This window comes from Mus pahari, chromosome 14 (assembly GCF_900095145.1).
Source record: "Mus pahari chromosome 14, PAHARI_EIJ_v1.1, whole genome shotgun sequence".
Classification (NCBI taxonomy): domain Eukaryota; kingdom Metazoa; phylum Chordata; class Mammalia; order Rodentia; family Muridae; genus Mus; species Mus pahari.
The window spans coordinates 87,764,782-87,776,016 of NC_034603.1; the positions used below are offsets into that span (position 1 = coordinate 87,764,782).

The following is an 11,235-nucleotide window of genomic DNA, read 5'->3' on the forward strand; positions in this document are numbered from 1 at the left end:
ATCCACCTGCCTCTGCCTCCCGAGTGCTGGGATTAAAGGAAGAGTTTGATCTTGATCTTCCTCCTCTACCTGGTTCCACCTCCTGAGTCCTGAGATTAGAGATTTGGGACTCGACACCAGTTTTCCATTTATCTTTCTTCAAGGAGTACAGGCTCAGGAGAAAGTCTAGGGCTCCAGTTTGTCCACATCACGTGGATCGATCAGTCTGTCTGCACTTAAGGGAGAAGGTAATAGCAGGCAGTTGGCTACTATGCCCTACTACTGTTCCATGTTTGACTGGCAGTCATAAGTTACGCATTCTGAAACTCTTTGACTTAGCTGAACTATTATTTATTGATTTATTCTTTAGTCCTGGGGCTGACCTGGAATTCCCTATGCAGACCAGGCTGGTCTTGAAATTACAAAGACCCTCCTGTCTCCCAAGTGCTGGGATTCAAGGCATGTGCCACCCCTGTCACTCTGCCTTAGTTAAGTCTTCTTAAACCTAGAATTGTTCCGGGTCTCTGAGAAAGGACACCCTGAAGTCACTTCAAAGGTGAGCGAGCATTTGAACTCCAGCACTGTACAGCCCGAGTTTGCGTCCCAGAAGAGGGCGCCCCACACCTGAAGCAACGCGCAGGCCCTCACTTACTGTGCTGATTCCAGCGCCCGTGTAGACAACCAAGTGCCTGGCACTTCGGACAGCTCCGGCCAGTTCGCGGACCTTCCTCCGCAGCTCCTCCGGGTCATCACACACCTGACAGGAGCCAGAGCTGGTTACTCGGCCCGCCGCCCGCCGCCCGCCGCCCGCCGCCCGCCGCCCGCGACTCGCCTCCTCCTGGCGGCGCTTGAGGCCCTCACGCCGCCGGCTTCGACCCTGCAGCTCGGTCACCAGATCCTCGCTCTCGGCCAAGAGCCGGCCCTCCTCGGCGCTGCGCTCTGCAGCCGCCTTCCTCAGGATGCGTGACACCTACGGACGAGCAGTGGGTGAGCGACCGCGCGCGCCGGCGCGAGCGCGGGCACGGCGGTGGCTCACCTGGCGGAGGCGCTCCCGCTGCTGCTCCTCCCGCAGCCTCCGGACCCGCTCAGCAGCTTTGCGCTCCGAGCGACTCAGACCGCCACCGGCTGCCATCGCTCCTGTGACTGCGCTTCCGGCTTCCGCCTCATCCGGCAGCTACAGAAACGCATGCGCGGGCCCGGCCCTTCCCACCCCTTCCGGCTCGCCCTTGCTCCTTCGGGTTTCAAATAAATACCACCAGATCTCTTTAAAAGGCGTTTATTGATCATATACAAAATAAAGAAAACCTTATATATCACAAACATACACTATGTACAGCAATAAATACCCGGGGGGCCAGGCCCAGTGCCGCCCCTCCTGGACAATAATTTAGCAATAAATACTGCGCAGGGCACGGGTGGGCACCAAGGCTGCTGCCTCCTGAGGCCAGGTGACTGATCGCTCTCCACTGATGCGAAGTCCAGGCCTCACCTTGCAGCCAGATCCCCGATGGCCCTACCCAGGTGCAGGAGACAGGGTCTCACCTTGCAGCCACACCACAGCCTCTCCTCACTTGGATGTTTAAGGACCCTCACCCCATTTTGGGTACTCTCTACTAACCTCCCCCTGGCTTCAGCCCTGCAGGGCAGGCAGGGGCTGATCAACTCTGCTTGGACACACCTCTCAGCACCAGGAGACCAACAGAGCTGGACACACAATAGCCCTTGTCCTGTTGCCCTAAGTTGCCAGGAGAAGGCTTTCTGTACCCATTCCCATTTGGTTAAAGGCTTCAGAGACTAGCAGACAGAGAATGGGAGGAAAGGTGGGGTTTGGGCATAAAGTTGCTGGAGAGGCCAAAAGCCCAACTGGGGCCATAGAGAACAAGGAAATCTTATCAGGGAACTTCCCAGAACACTCTACCTCACATTTCCAGAGACACCCGTGCTATTAATGCTGTTGCTCCAGGGGCAGGGTACATATGTGTGAAGCTGGCCCAGCAGGTATAGCACACACCCAGGACACATGCCAGGAACAGGCAAGCTGTGAGAAGCTCCAGTGAACCCATGGCTCTCTGTTCCACAACTGCTCCCCAACCAGGCGGCCAATGGCACTGAAAAAACATGCCAAGAATTACTCAGTGGCTTCTGGGGGGAGGGGGGAGTCGGGGGGGGGATTGTTAATGTGTTGGTTCCTTTCACTAAACCACAGCCTTAAAAAGTAACTCAAGATCCCAGAGCGGAAGCAGTGTAGCAGGCTGTGGCTCAGACACCCCAGCTGCGGATGGGAGCTTTGGCCAAGTGGCCACACCAGAAGGGGAGGTAGCAGGAAAGTGGCCTCACCATCTCCAAGTAGCTTATCAAAGCTGCAAGCCCTGACCCTGATCACCAAGGCTGCTGCTAACAGAGCACACACAGACCTGAAAGACGACTGAGACCAGCCTGCCGGAAGCCTGGTGATGGTGGTGATCCCTTAACAGTGTTGCCACTGGCTCCCTGCACGGCAGGCACCACACCCAGCAGCTGCACACAACGCAGGGGAGGACTCTCTGGGACCATACTCTACAGAGGAAACTGTGAGTTTTCTTTGAAATCTGAGTGTCCATGTCCAAGGAAGGAGTCAGGCAAAGTCAAGGTAGGAGGGAAGTCACACATTATGGTTTACTTAGCGGAGAAGTTTGGGAGACCTGGCCTCAGCCCATGTTCTCCATTCGCTGTGTCAGAAAGTAGAACACAACACCCTCACAGTAGGAAAACGGAATTAACAATGATCAGAGAAACAGCCAACAGTCACAACTGGACACAGGATTTACTGTCAGGATTATCAAGGGGAAGGGACAGTGGAGCTGCAGGGCTGGCTCAACAGGGAAAGTTCCCCAGACTCAAGAAGCAGATGCTGCCAACCTGAAAGCCTTGAGCATGGCTCTATCCTGTTCAGAAGCAAAGACCTACTACTCCTGTTTAACACATACCCAGCCGCAGCCTCCTCTTCCTCATCCTCCCAGCAGGCTGGACCTAAGCACTGGGCCATTCTCAGCTTTACACAGCAGCCCAGCCAGTACCCAAACACTCAGAAAGCCTCTCGTCCTCCAGGCATGGACATGATCCACGCCAGCTCCGCTGCCAGGCGGCACCAGCAACTCATCTGGATACCAGTCACAGAACAAAAGGGAGGGGATGAGGTCACCTGGTAACTCAGAATCAACAGTCCAGATTCCCACTCATATCCGACTCAGGCATCACTGGGAGTGTCTGAGCACCTTGAGCCAAAGCAGCCCACCAAAACACCAGGGCGGCAGAGGTCCTGCTCCCAGAGCCCTGCACGCTGCGTCAAACTGAGTGAAAATCCTCCAGCCTACGAGGTAAAGGCCTGTCAGGCCAGTCTTTCCTTTCACCAGACCACATTTCTGTGCTTTTCAGGGACCCAGGGCCCACAGAGAAGACACCAGCTATGTCAGCAGGAGGCCATGTGACCACCCACACAGGGATGTAGCCTCTTGCAGGTGGGTATCCGCTTATGAGGAGCTTCCTGAACCAAGCCTGGAAGGTGGGCAGCCTCCACTGCAAAGGTGGGGTGAGGAGGCAGGCTTGGAACCTGCAGAGAAGCACCTCCAAGTCGAACAGCGGATCCCTGGAAGACGCAGATCCTGAAGGAGGCTGAATGAGGGCCCAGAGTCAAGAGCTGCAGACACTGGGAAAGAACAGACCTGGCCCTGGGGCCAAAGCCCTTGTCTGGCAATGGTGGAGGCCTCCAGGCTCTCACAGTGACACAGGAAAGAATGGTTGCCCCCGGTGGCGCCCTCCCCCCACCAATCTGCCTGGGAAACACCACCCCACAGAATGGGGTTTCAGAAACGTGTGAGTGACGGGTCTCCCAACCCACAAGGGAGGTCCCTGGGGCGGAGGCCCCAACGAAGCCTATAGGAATTAAGCCCAGGGCAGAAGGAAGACGGCCAAGGACAGGTAGGCCACAGCCCTGTGGGCACCCACAGTGACACCTTGGTCCCTGCAATGTCACCACCCAGGGCCAGAGGTGGTGGATGTGGAAGCAGCGTGGGGGCCGATAGCTCCCAACTTCACTTACTCTGCCACCTGCCTTAACCCAAGCCCTAGACCCACAACACCAAGCCAAGGCTCAGAGGGACCACGTGGCAGAGGAACAGAGAAGTGCAGCAGAAGGTAAGCCGCAGGCAGTCCCCGGTGCCCCAGGGGAGTATGTCCTGCCTGGGTCCAGCAAGCCAGCAGAAGCAAAACCACAACAAAACCCAAAAAAACAAACACGCACACACACACAAGACACGGGGACAGCCACAGGTCAAAGGTCACCAGAAGCACCAGCACTTGACGGCTGCACAAAACCTCACCAGGCACGGACAACACCACAGCACTGGCAAGACGGAAGCAGGAAGGGCAAAGGAGTAAGTCACTTTCGGTACAATTGCAAAAGAGATATCAAAGAGGGCAGCCTCTGGTGGGCTCGCAGCTTGGCTTTTTTTTTTTTTTTTTTTTTCTTTTTCTTTTTTTAAACTAAGTTTTATAAGTAATGTCTGATAACTCTGTGTATAAAAACTAAACTCCAACAGCCACAGAGCTGTCCCCAGGTTTACAAGAAAGGGATTCTTTTTTTTAAACTAGCAAAGTTTCTACTATACTTTCTTCCCTTTTCCATTTATACGGTCAAATTTTTTTTTGTTTGTTTTTGTTTTTTAAGACAATTTTATAAATACTCTGCAGCTTTTTTTTTTTCCGTTTTAGCTCTTAAACATATAATTTAATAACTCCGTAAAAGGAACTTCTCTTTTAAATAAAGGGCTATATAACCACACAAACAGGTCATGTAAACAGTGACACCGGACCCATCGCAGGACACACAGACACACCTTCCACCCACACTCATAACCGGCGATTCGGTCTTATCCGGTGCACTGTGCCAGGCTCCAGCACCATGGTTCCTGCCCCAGTGCCCAGGCTGGTGGCCTATTCACCCAGGGCTTCAAGACATAATCACTTCTCAGGGCAGAGCCCATGTCTTCCTTCCGGATCAAGCTGAGAGGCCCACTGGATGCCTGAAAGGAAAGCGCTCAAGTCCCACGCAGACCACCAGGGAGACAAGGGCAGCCCCAAGCCCAGTACACTTGCCCACGTGCACTCTCGTCCACCCCACAGCGCCCACTCTGGACTCCTAGCCTGCACAGCCTTGGTACAAAGGGGTTAGGGGCAACCCAACATCACTGTTGAACTGACCGATCCCAACGTACAAAACACAGGCGTGACGACGAAGATGATCAAGGGGCTCAGCCCGGTGCCCCTGGGTGCAGGTTGTGCTTTGCAGGGAAAGAAACAGGGAAGGGAGAGGAGAAAGGAAGGGAAATGAAAGGAAGAGGGACGGGGCTGCCAACTTTGCCACGCATCTAGTGGCCCCTCAAAGACCTGCCTGGCAACCGCACGTGTCCCTATGACCGAGCATCCGTCTTGGATTTTACTATTGTGATGACGCTGGTGGCAGCCACCTTGCCAGGGACCAGGGGCCCCAGGCCAGCAGCAAGGGGACCCCGAGCCGGGGCCACAGGGCTGCGGGCCACGGTCCTGGCAAAGTTCTGCAGGGCCTCATACTTGGAGCGCAGGGCATCGAGCTCCAGCTTCATGCTGGCATTTTCAGAGGCCAGCTTCTCCACCTCCTGCTGGAGCTCCGCCTTCTGCTTCTCCAGCTCCTCCTTCTGTGTCACCCGCTTGACTCGGCAGCTGGCCGCGTAGCCACGGTTCTTCAGTGTGCGTCGCCGCTGCTTCAGCTGGATGATCTCTTCTTTGGAGAGGCCTCGCAGGTGCTGGTTCAACTCTCGCACCGACATGGTTACCAGCTCCTCATCGGTCAGGCTGGTGCCATTCTCACCTGGCTCCCGCTTCACCTGGAGTGGCACAGCACACAGGGTCACGGCAGAGTAGGCATGCCCAGCCCGACGCACCCCAAGCCCAGCCTCTCTACTCACCTTTAAGGCCTTGTTTCCTTTATTGGGGGTCGTCATAACCCGGGGGACACAGTGAGCAGGCACTCTGCAAGACACAGAGCAGAGGTCAGGACCCTGAGACTCTTTTACACCCCAACAGGAAGCTTGCTGCCTGGTGCTCAGCCCACAGAACCTTGCCCCTCACCTGACCTGAGCTTGGCTGCTTCAGAAGGCCCTTTCCCTAGAGAGCCAGGTGGGAGGTCGGGAGATTTTTTTCCCAGGGAAGAAGCAGCAGCCGTGTGAAGGCAGAAGACAAAGGGAGCAGAGAGAGATTAGAAGGTCTGGGCTGCAGGAGGGGCAAGCCTAGAAGGAAGCTGAGCTTTAAAAATAACCCCAGTGCTGCCCCAGAGCGCCCTGTTCCTGGCGAGTCATGCTGACTCAGCGGATTGCCTCCCTCCCGTTCTCCCGTTCCTTTGGCCAGCCAGCAGTTCCCCAGGAGACCCACTACTGGGACCAACAGCAAGCAAGGATCAGCCAGGGACCCTGTATTCCAAGGTCCTACTTCCCATATATGTTCCCTAAGCTGGCCCAGGACAAAAGAAAGCCGTTTCTCCCTCTAGGACTTAGGTAGGGGTTGCTTCCTGCCTCATTCTGGCAGAGGATCAGGTTTGTTCTAACTGGCTGACTGGGAATCCTCTCACCTTCCAGGCAGCAGGCAATCCAGCTGGGAGGAGAGCCCAGGCCCCTCCAGTCCTCCCCGTCCATCTCCTTTACAGATGGGGTAACCATCCTGTGGCTTGGTTGCAGCATCCTGTACTCTTGCCCCACCCGACACGGGGTGTTTCACAAGGGCTCCCACAATTAGCAGAGGAAGAGCACTGTTAGCTGGAAGCAGGCAAGAGCCAGCCCCTTCGGGTCACTGGCTGGTCTTTGGCTCTCTGCCTAGGGTCAGTGACCACAGGGCCAGGGAACAAAACAGCTCCCTCCTACAGTCAGCCGCCCCTCCGGGCTCAATCTCATTTTCAGCTTTCTAAAGCCTTGCCAAGGACATTTTTGTGTACCTAGGCTGGGAATCCCCACTTAGCCTAACAACCACCAGTCCCACGGGTACATCCTCTCCTTTCCAGGTTAGGTGCAGGGAAATGAGGGAGGTGAGGTTGCTGCAGGTTTCGAAAGGAGGCTGAAGGCTATGAGCACTTCAGGTAAAAATGTGCTGGATGGGGAGTTGGTCCATCTTATCTAAGGAACCAAGCTGTTCTCATCAGCTTTACCCTACTGCTCTTAGCCTTGAGCAGGAGGTGTGGCTACATGCAAACACAGAGCAAGCAAACCAGAGGTACTTCACCAGGACTAGATTAGGAGCATTTTCAGAGGCATCAGTCCTGCTTAATCAAAGAGAAAGGTAGAACTCAGATCTAGAGGTCTGAAGGGCATCTGTCTTTCTTACAAGTTGGCCCTATACTCACACTAGGAGCATAAGTCGAGGTGAGGGGACAGTCCTGGCAGGAGCTTCCCTTATACAGACTGCTGAGCTCAAAAAACGGTGACTTCCTGAGATCGTACAGGAAAGTGCAGAGTGTGGCGGCTGGGAGCTGAAAAGTGCCTTCTCAACAGATTTTACCTCCACCAAAGGCCTGGACTCAGCACAAGTGCAGCCAACTGCCTCCTGATCAAAGGTGCGTGTGCTAGTGTGTGCGCGCGTGCCTGTGCGCGTTCATATGCATGTGTGCTTAAGGGGGAAGGGCAGGTCTCAAGAAAGCCAATACTTCCAGCTACCTGCCTGGCTTCTGCAAACCTAGGGACACACGGTGACCAGGCAGACAGCTCTGGAGGACAACTGCGCTGAGGGATACAGTTCAGAGAGCTTTCCAGGGCCCGAGGAAGAAGCTCAGAGAAGCTGATCTGGACCTGCTGCTTCCCAACTCAGCCCTCCAAGTACTCACAGCTATGGACAGACTCAAGACACCAAGGGACTCTGGACCACCCATCCAGGCTGACCGAAAAGAAAAGGTTTGGGCACCTCTGTCCTCTCACACTGGACAATCTGGACATTAGTCTCAAGCAAGATAGTGAACCCTTCCTTGCTAAACCTTGCTTGTAAACCTCAATGCAGGAGACCCCAACTTAGGTCTTCCCTCCTTCAGGTACTGATGTTATTTGAAGAGAACGTAAAACGTTAAGTTCGCTGAAGCACAGTGCCTCCAGAGCTTAACACTTTTCTGGGACCTTGAAGTTTCATAGGGCCAAGTTCCACACCAAATGAAAAAACACTGCACCTATGAGCAGCCTCAGGGCTCAGTGTTAAGGGGACATCCCTTAGCACAAACCACAAGGTAAGCAGTCTAGACACAAATCCCTGGGCAGGGAAAGCAGCAGAATAGAGTTCAAGAGCCTTCACAACAGATAAGTCAGTAAACAGCCATTCAGCCACACCCCACAAGCTGTCACCTCCCAAGAGTCTCCAGACACCCAACAGGGCACACACTTTTTGTTAACTCCAGGCAACAGTGGGACCCCAAACTCTTCTGAAAGGAATAAAATTGGGATAAATAGAACTACATCTTCTGCTCCATGGTTGCACCTCAAAAACTCTCACCAGCTGCCTAGATCCACCCTTTTCTCGCCTTAGCTGGTTAGAGCTGCCCCAGCTTCTTTCAAGCCACAGAACCTTCTCCCCTGCCTCCAGGTCTTCTCCATCCAGGACCGACGCAGCCTGGCCATTCAGGGTCACTCAGAAGGAAAGCTTGCTTCCCAGACGAGCTGGCTCGGCCCACCTAAGCTCCTCCCCTCGGCGTACACCGATCGGTCTCCCGGTTTGGGGAACTGCCCCAGTTGTGGGACCCGGGCCAGGAGCCCAAGAGCCTGGGAAGGATGCGCACGCCTGGGGCTTTACCTTCCACCCCGAGAGAAACCTGCGGCGCGCCCCTGCAATGCCTCCTTCAGAGCCTTTGCCTCCAACTCACAGGTCCGTCAAACTTAAACACGACCCCGGATCCTGGCCCGACCTTCACCGCCCGGATCGAGCCCTGCCTCCCGACTAGATCGGCCGATAGCGGGCCCGGGCCCCCCGCCCTGGCCCAGCGTCAGCAGGAGCACCGAGTGACCTCATGCTGATGACTCAGCACGTCTCCGCTGGGCTCGCACGCGCGTGGCGAGCCCAAACCGCGCAGCAGGGTCTCCCCGCCGCCTCCCCTGTGGGCCCGCGCGCGAACCCGCCCGCGCGGAAGCCGACGGACACCTGATGAGTCAGCAGCTCGGTGCGGCCACCCCGCTGACCAGGGCAACCGCGCGCGGCTCGCCCTTAAATCGCGCCCCCCGCAGGGCACCCGGGGTCCGCCGCCGCGCGCACGCCCGTCCCCAGCCTCGCGGTCGCCCGGTCCGCCGGCTCTAGGGGGGCACCGGCGAATAGCTGGCTCTCGGCTGGCGGGGAAACCGAGGCACGCGCCGCCGTCGGGTGCGCCGCAACCCCGAGGCCAGGCCCCGCCGCCCGTCCCAGCCCCGCGCACTCACCACACTGCGGGCCCGGGCGGGCCAAGGCGGGGCTGGGGCGGGGCCGCGCGCGCGCGCTCCGGGGCTGCGCGGGGCAGGGTCGGGCGCGAAGGGTCCGGGCCGGGGGCTTAGGAGGGCTGGCCGCTTGCGCGGGCCGGGCCAAGCGCGCTAGGAAGGCCGGGCCGGACCGGGCTCAGAATCCGCCGCCGCCGCCGCCGCTCCTCAGACGTCACATGATGTTTGGTCACGTGGGTTCCATTCATGAAGCGGCGACGCGGCTGGCCTAAGCTTAAAGGGAAAGGCGAGGCGGCAGCAGGGCGAGCGCGCCCCCATCACGCCTGCGCAGCCCCGTGCCGTCGCCCCTGGCAACGCCCGCCGCGCCCTGGCAATGTCTCGCGGGAGTCGTCCCGTCGCTCGCCCGGCTGATGGTGCTCCTGGGAGTCAGGTTTTGAAGGGTGACCCCCAACTCGGATGCGTCTAGCTCCCTCCAGATCTCCACGCCAACTCAGACTGAGAGGTCTATGGGACAGAACCTGAGTGGGTATTTTCGGGTTTGTTTGTTTTTCTTCACTTGGGTGCAGACTGGCTTTCAATTCCCTGAGATGCTCCTGCCTCGGCTCCCTGAAAGCGGGAATCACAGACGAGCGTCACCACGCGGGAACCTATTTGCTGTTTTGAAGATGTGACACAGTGGTTTAGTTCCTTACCCCGTTCTGCTGCGACGACCTCATTCTAAATGGGTCAGCAGGCTGAAAAGGACGCGGCTGTTGAGGGGCACAGCCCCGACCCCAGCTCAGATCCCCAAAATATCCACGATGACACGAAGGCTTGGAGGACGGACGCTCACTAATGATTCTAATCTCCAGAGCGTGCTAGGGGCTTCGCCTGCGGCCGTGGACCATCTCTTCGGGTAGTGTGCATGCACTGTAAGAGTTGTGTACCTTTTCCAGCCTTTCTCTGCCGCATTTAAAACTACTTTGGGTGCATTCTGCTGCTACTTTTTCTGTGAGATTTCCCGCTGCTGTTGAAAAAGTGAAAAAGATGGAAAGTAGGAGGGATCAGGTTTTCATTTCGAGGTTCTGAACGTTCTTTTTGGCCTTGTCTTCTCCGGGAATCGAGAAAAGGTGACTCTGTAAGATAGGTTCTTTAAGATAGGTGGCTAAGAAAAAGGGGTAAGCCGGCTGGAGGCGGGCCTGTGTGTGCCCTTTGTGTCAAATTTGGTTTCTTGAGACAAGGTTTAGACCAGGCTGGCCCCAGATATCAGACTGCCTCTGCCTATCTAGTGCTGGGATTAAAGGCCTGTACCACCACACCCAGTCTCAAAAAGTAATTCTTTACATTGTATTTCTTTGGGGAGTGCTAAAGGGGGGATGTGGTCTTTATCTCTCACTGGCTGGAGCCAGAGTCTCAGAATACAGAGAATTACTCCTTATGACTTGTGGTTTGAATAGAAATGGCCTGCATAAATCCATGTGTCTGAATGCTTGGCCCATAGGGAGTGCCACTATTAGGAGGTGTGGTCTTGTTGGAAGTCGTGTGTCTCTGTGGGGACAGGCTTTGAGGTCTTATATACTCAAGCTATGCCCAGTGTGTGGCTTACAGTTTCCTGCAGCCTTCGGATCAGAATGCAGAACTCTAAGCCCATCCTCCAGCACCATGTCTGCCCGGATGCTGCCTTGCTTCTCTCCATGACGATAATGGGATAATGGATTAAACCTCTGAAAGTAGCCGGGCAGTGGTGGCGCACGCCTGTAATCCCAGCACTTGGGAGGCAGAGGCAGGCAGATTTCTGAGTTCGAGGCCAGCCTGGTCTACAGAGTGAGTTCCA

General features: G+C 56.0%; 2 protein-coding genes across 18 annotated transcripts in view; both read right to left on the reverse strand.

Annotated features, from left to right (window-relative positions):
* Sirt7 (sirtuin 7) overlaps positions 1 to 1,147 on the reverse strand; it is a 6,433-nt gene extending 5,286 nt beyond the window's left edge. For all 6 annotated transcript variants that reach the window (XR_003845133.1, XR_003845134.1, XM_021212389.1 and 3 more), the window contains exons 1-3: positions 1,016 to 1,147; positions 812 to 949; positions 632 to 736 (exon numbers count right to left, since the gene is read on the reverse strand). Coding sequence is in view for 4 of the 6 variants with exons in the window: in XM_021212389.1 (XP_021068048.1) it covers positions 632 to 736; positions 812 to 949; positions 1,016 to 1,111 (339 nt within the window). In the remaining 2 variants the exon portion in view is untranslated. The remainder of the gene's footprint in view (positions 1 to 631; positions 737 to 811; positions 950 to 1,015) is intronic.
* Positions 1,148 to 1,239: 92 nt separating this feature from the next.
* On the reverse strand, positions 1,240 to 9,609 carry Mafg (MAF bZIP transcription factor G). 12 transcript variants are annotated; one of them, XM_029545811.1, is made up of 4 exons: positions 6,620 to 9,313; positions 6,129 to 6,159; positions 5,961 to 6,024; positions 1,240 to 5,879 (listed from the first exon to the last, which is right to left on the reverse strand). In XM_029545811.1, the coding sequence occupies exons 1-4, from the start codon at positions 6,726 to 6,728 to the stop codon at positions 5,427 to 5,429; spliced, it is 657 nt and encodes a 218-aa protein (XP_029401671.1). In that variant the 5' UTR covers positions 6,729 to 9,313; the 3' UTR covers positions 1,240 to 5,426. The 12 variants fall into 12 exon arrangements, with proteins under 12 accessions (XP_029401671.1, XP_021068248.1, XP_029401677.1 ...); XM_021212589.2 differs by lacking the exons at positions 6,129 to 6,159; positions 6,620 to 9,313 and adding an exon at positions 9,429 to 9,609; XM_029545817.1 differs by lacking the exon at positions 6,620 to 9,313 and adding an exon at positions 9,429 to 9,437 and having other exon boundaries at positions 1,240 to 6,024.
* Positions 9,610 to 11,235: the final 1,626 nt, after the last annotated feature.

Bases quoted from the DNA above. Each gene is read 5' to 3' on its own strand.
- Mafg (XM_029545810.1), bottom strand. From the start codon at position 6,728: ATGCTGCAACCAAGCCACAGGATGGTTACCCCATCTGTAAAGGAGATG. The intron at 6,160-6,619 runs GTGAGAGGATTC...CTGGCTCTCTAG, and splicing joins GATTGCCTGCTGCCTGGAAG to GGAAAGGGCCTTCTGAAGCA. The intron at 6,025-6,128 runs GTCAGGTGAGGG...TGTGTCTTGCAG, and splicing joins TCTGAAGCAGCCAAGCTCAG to AGTGCCTGCTCACTGTGTCC.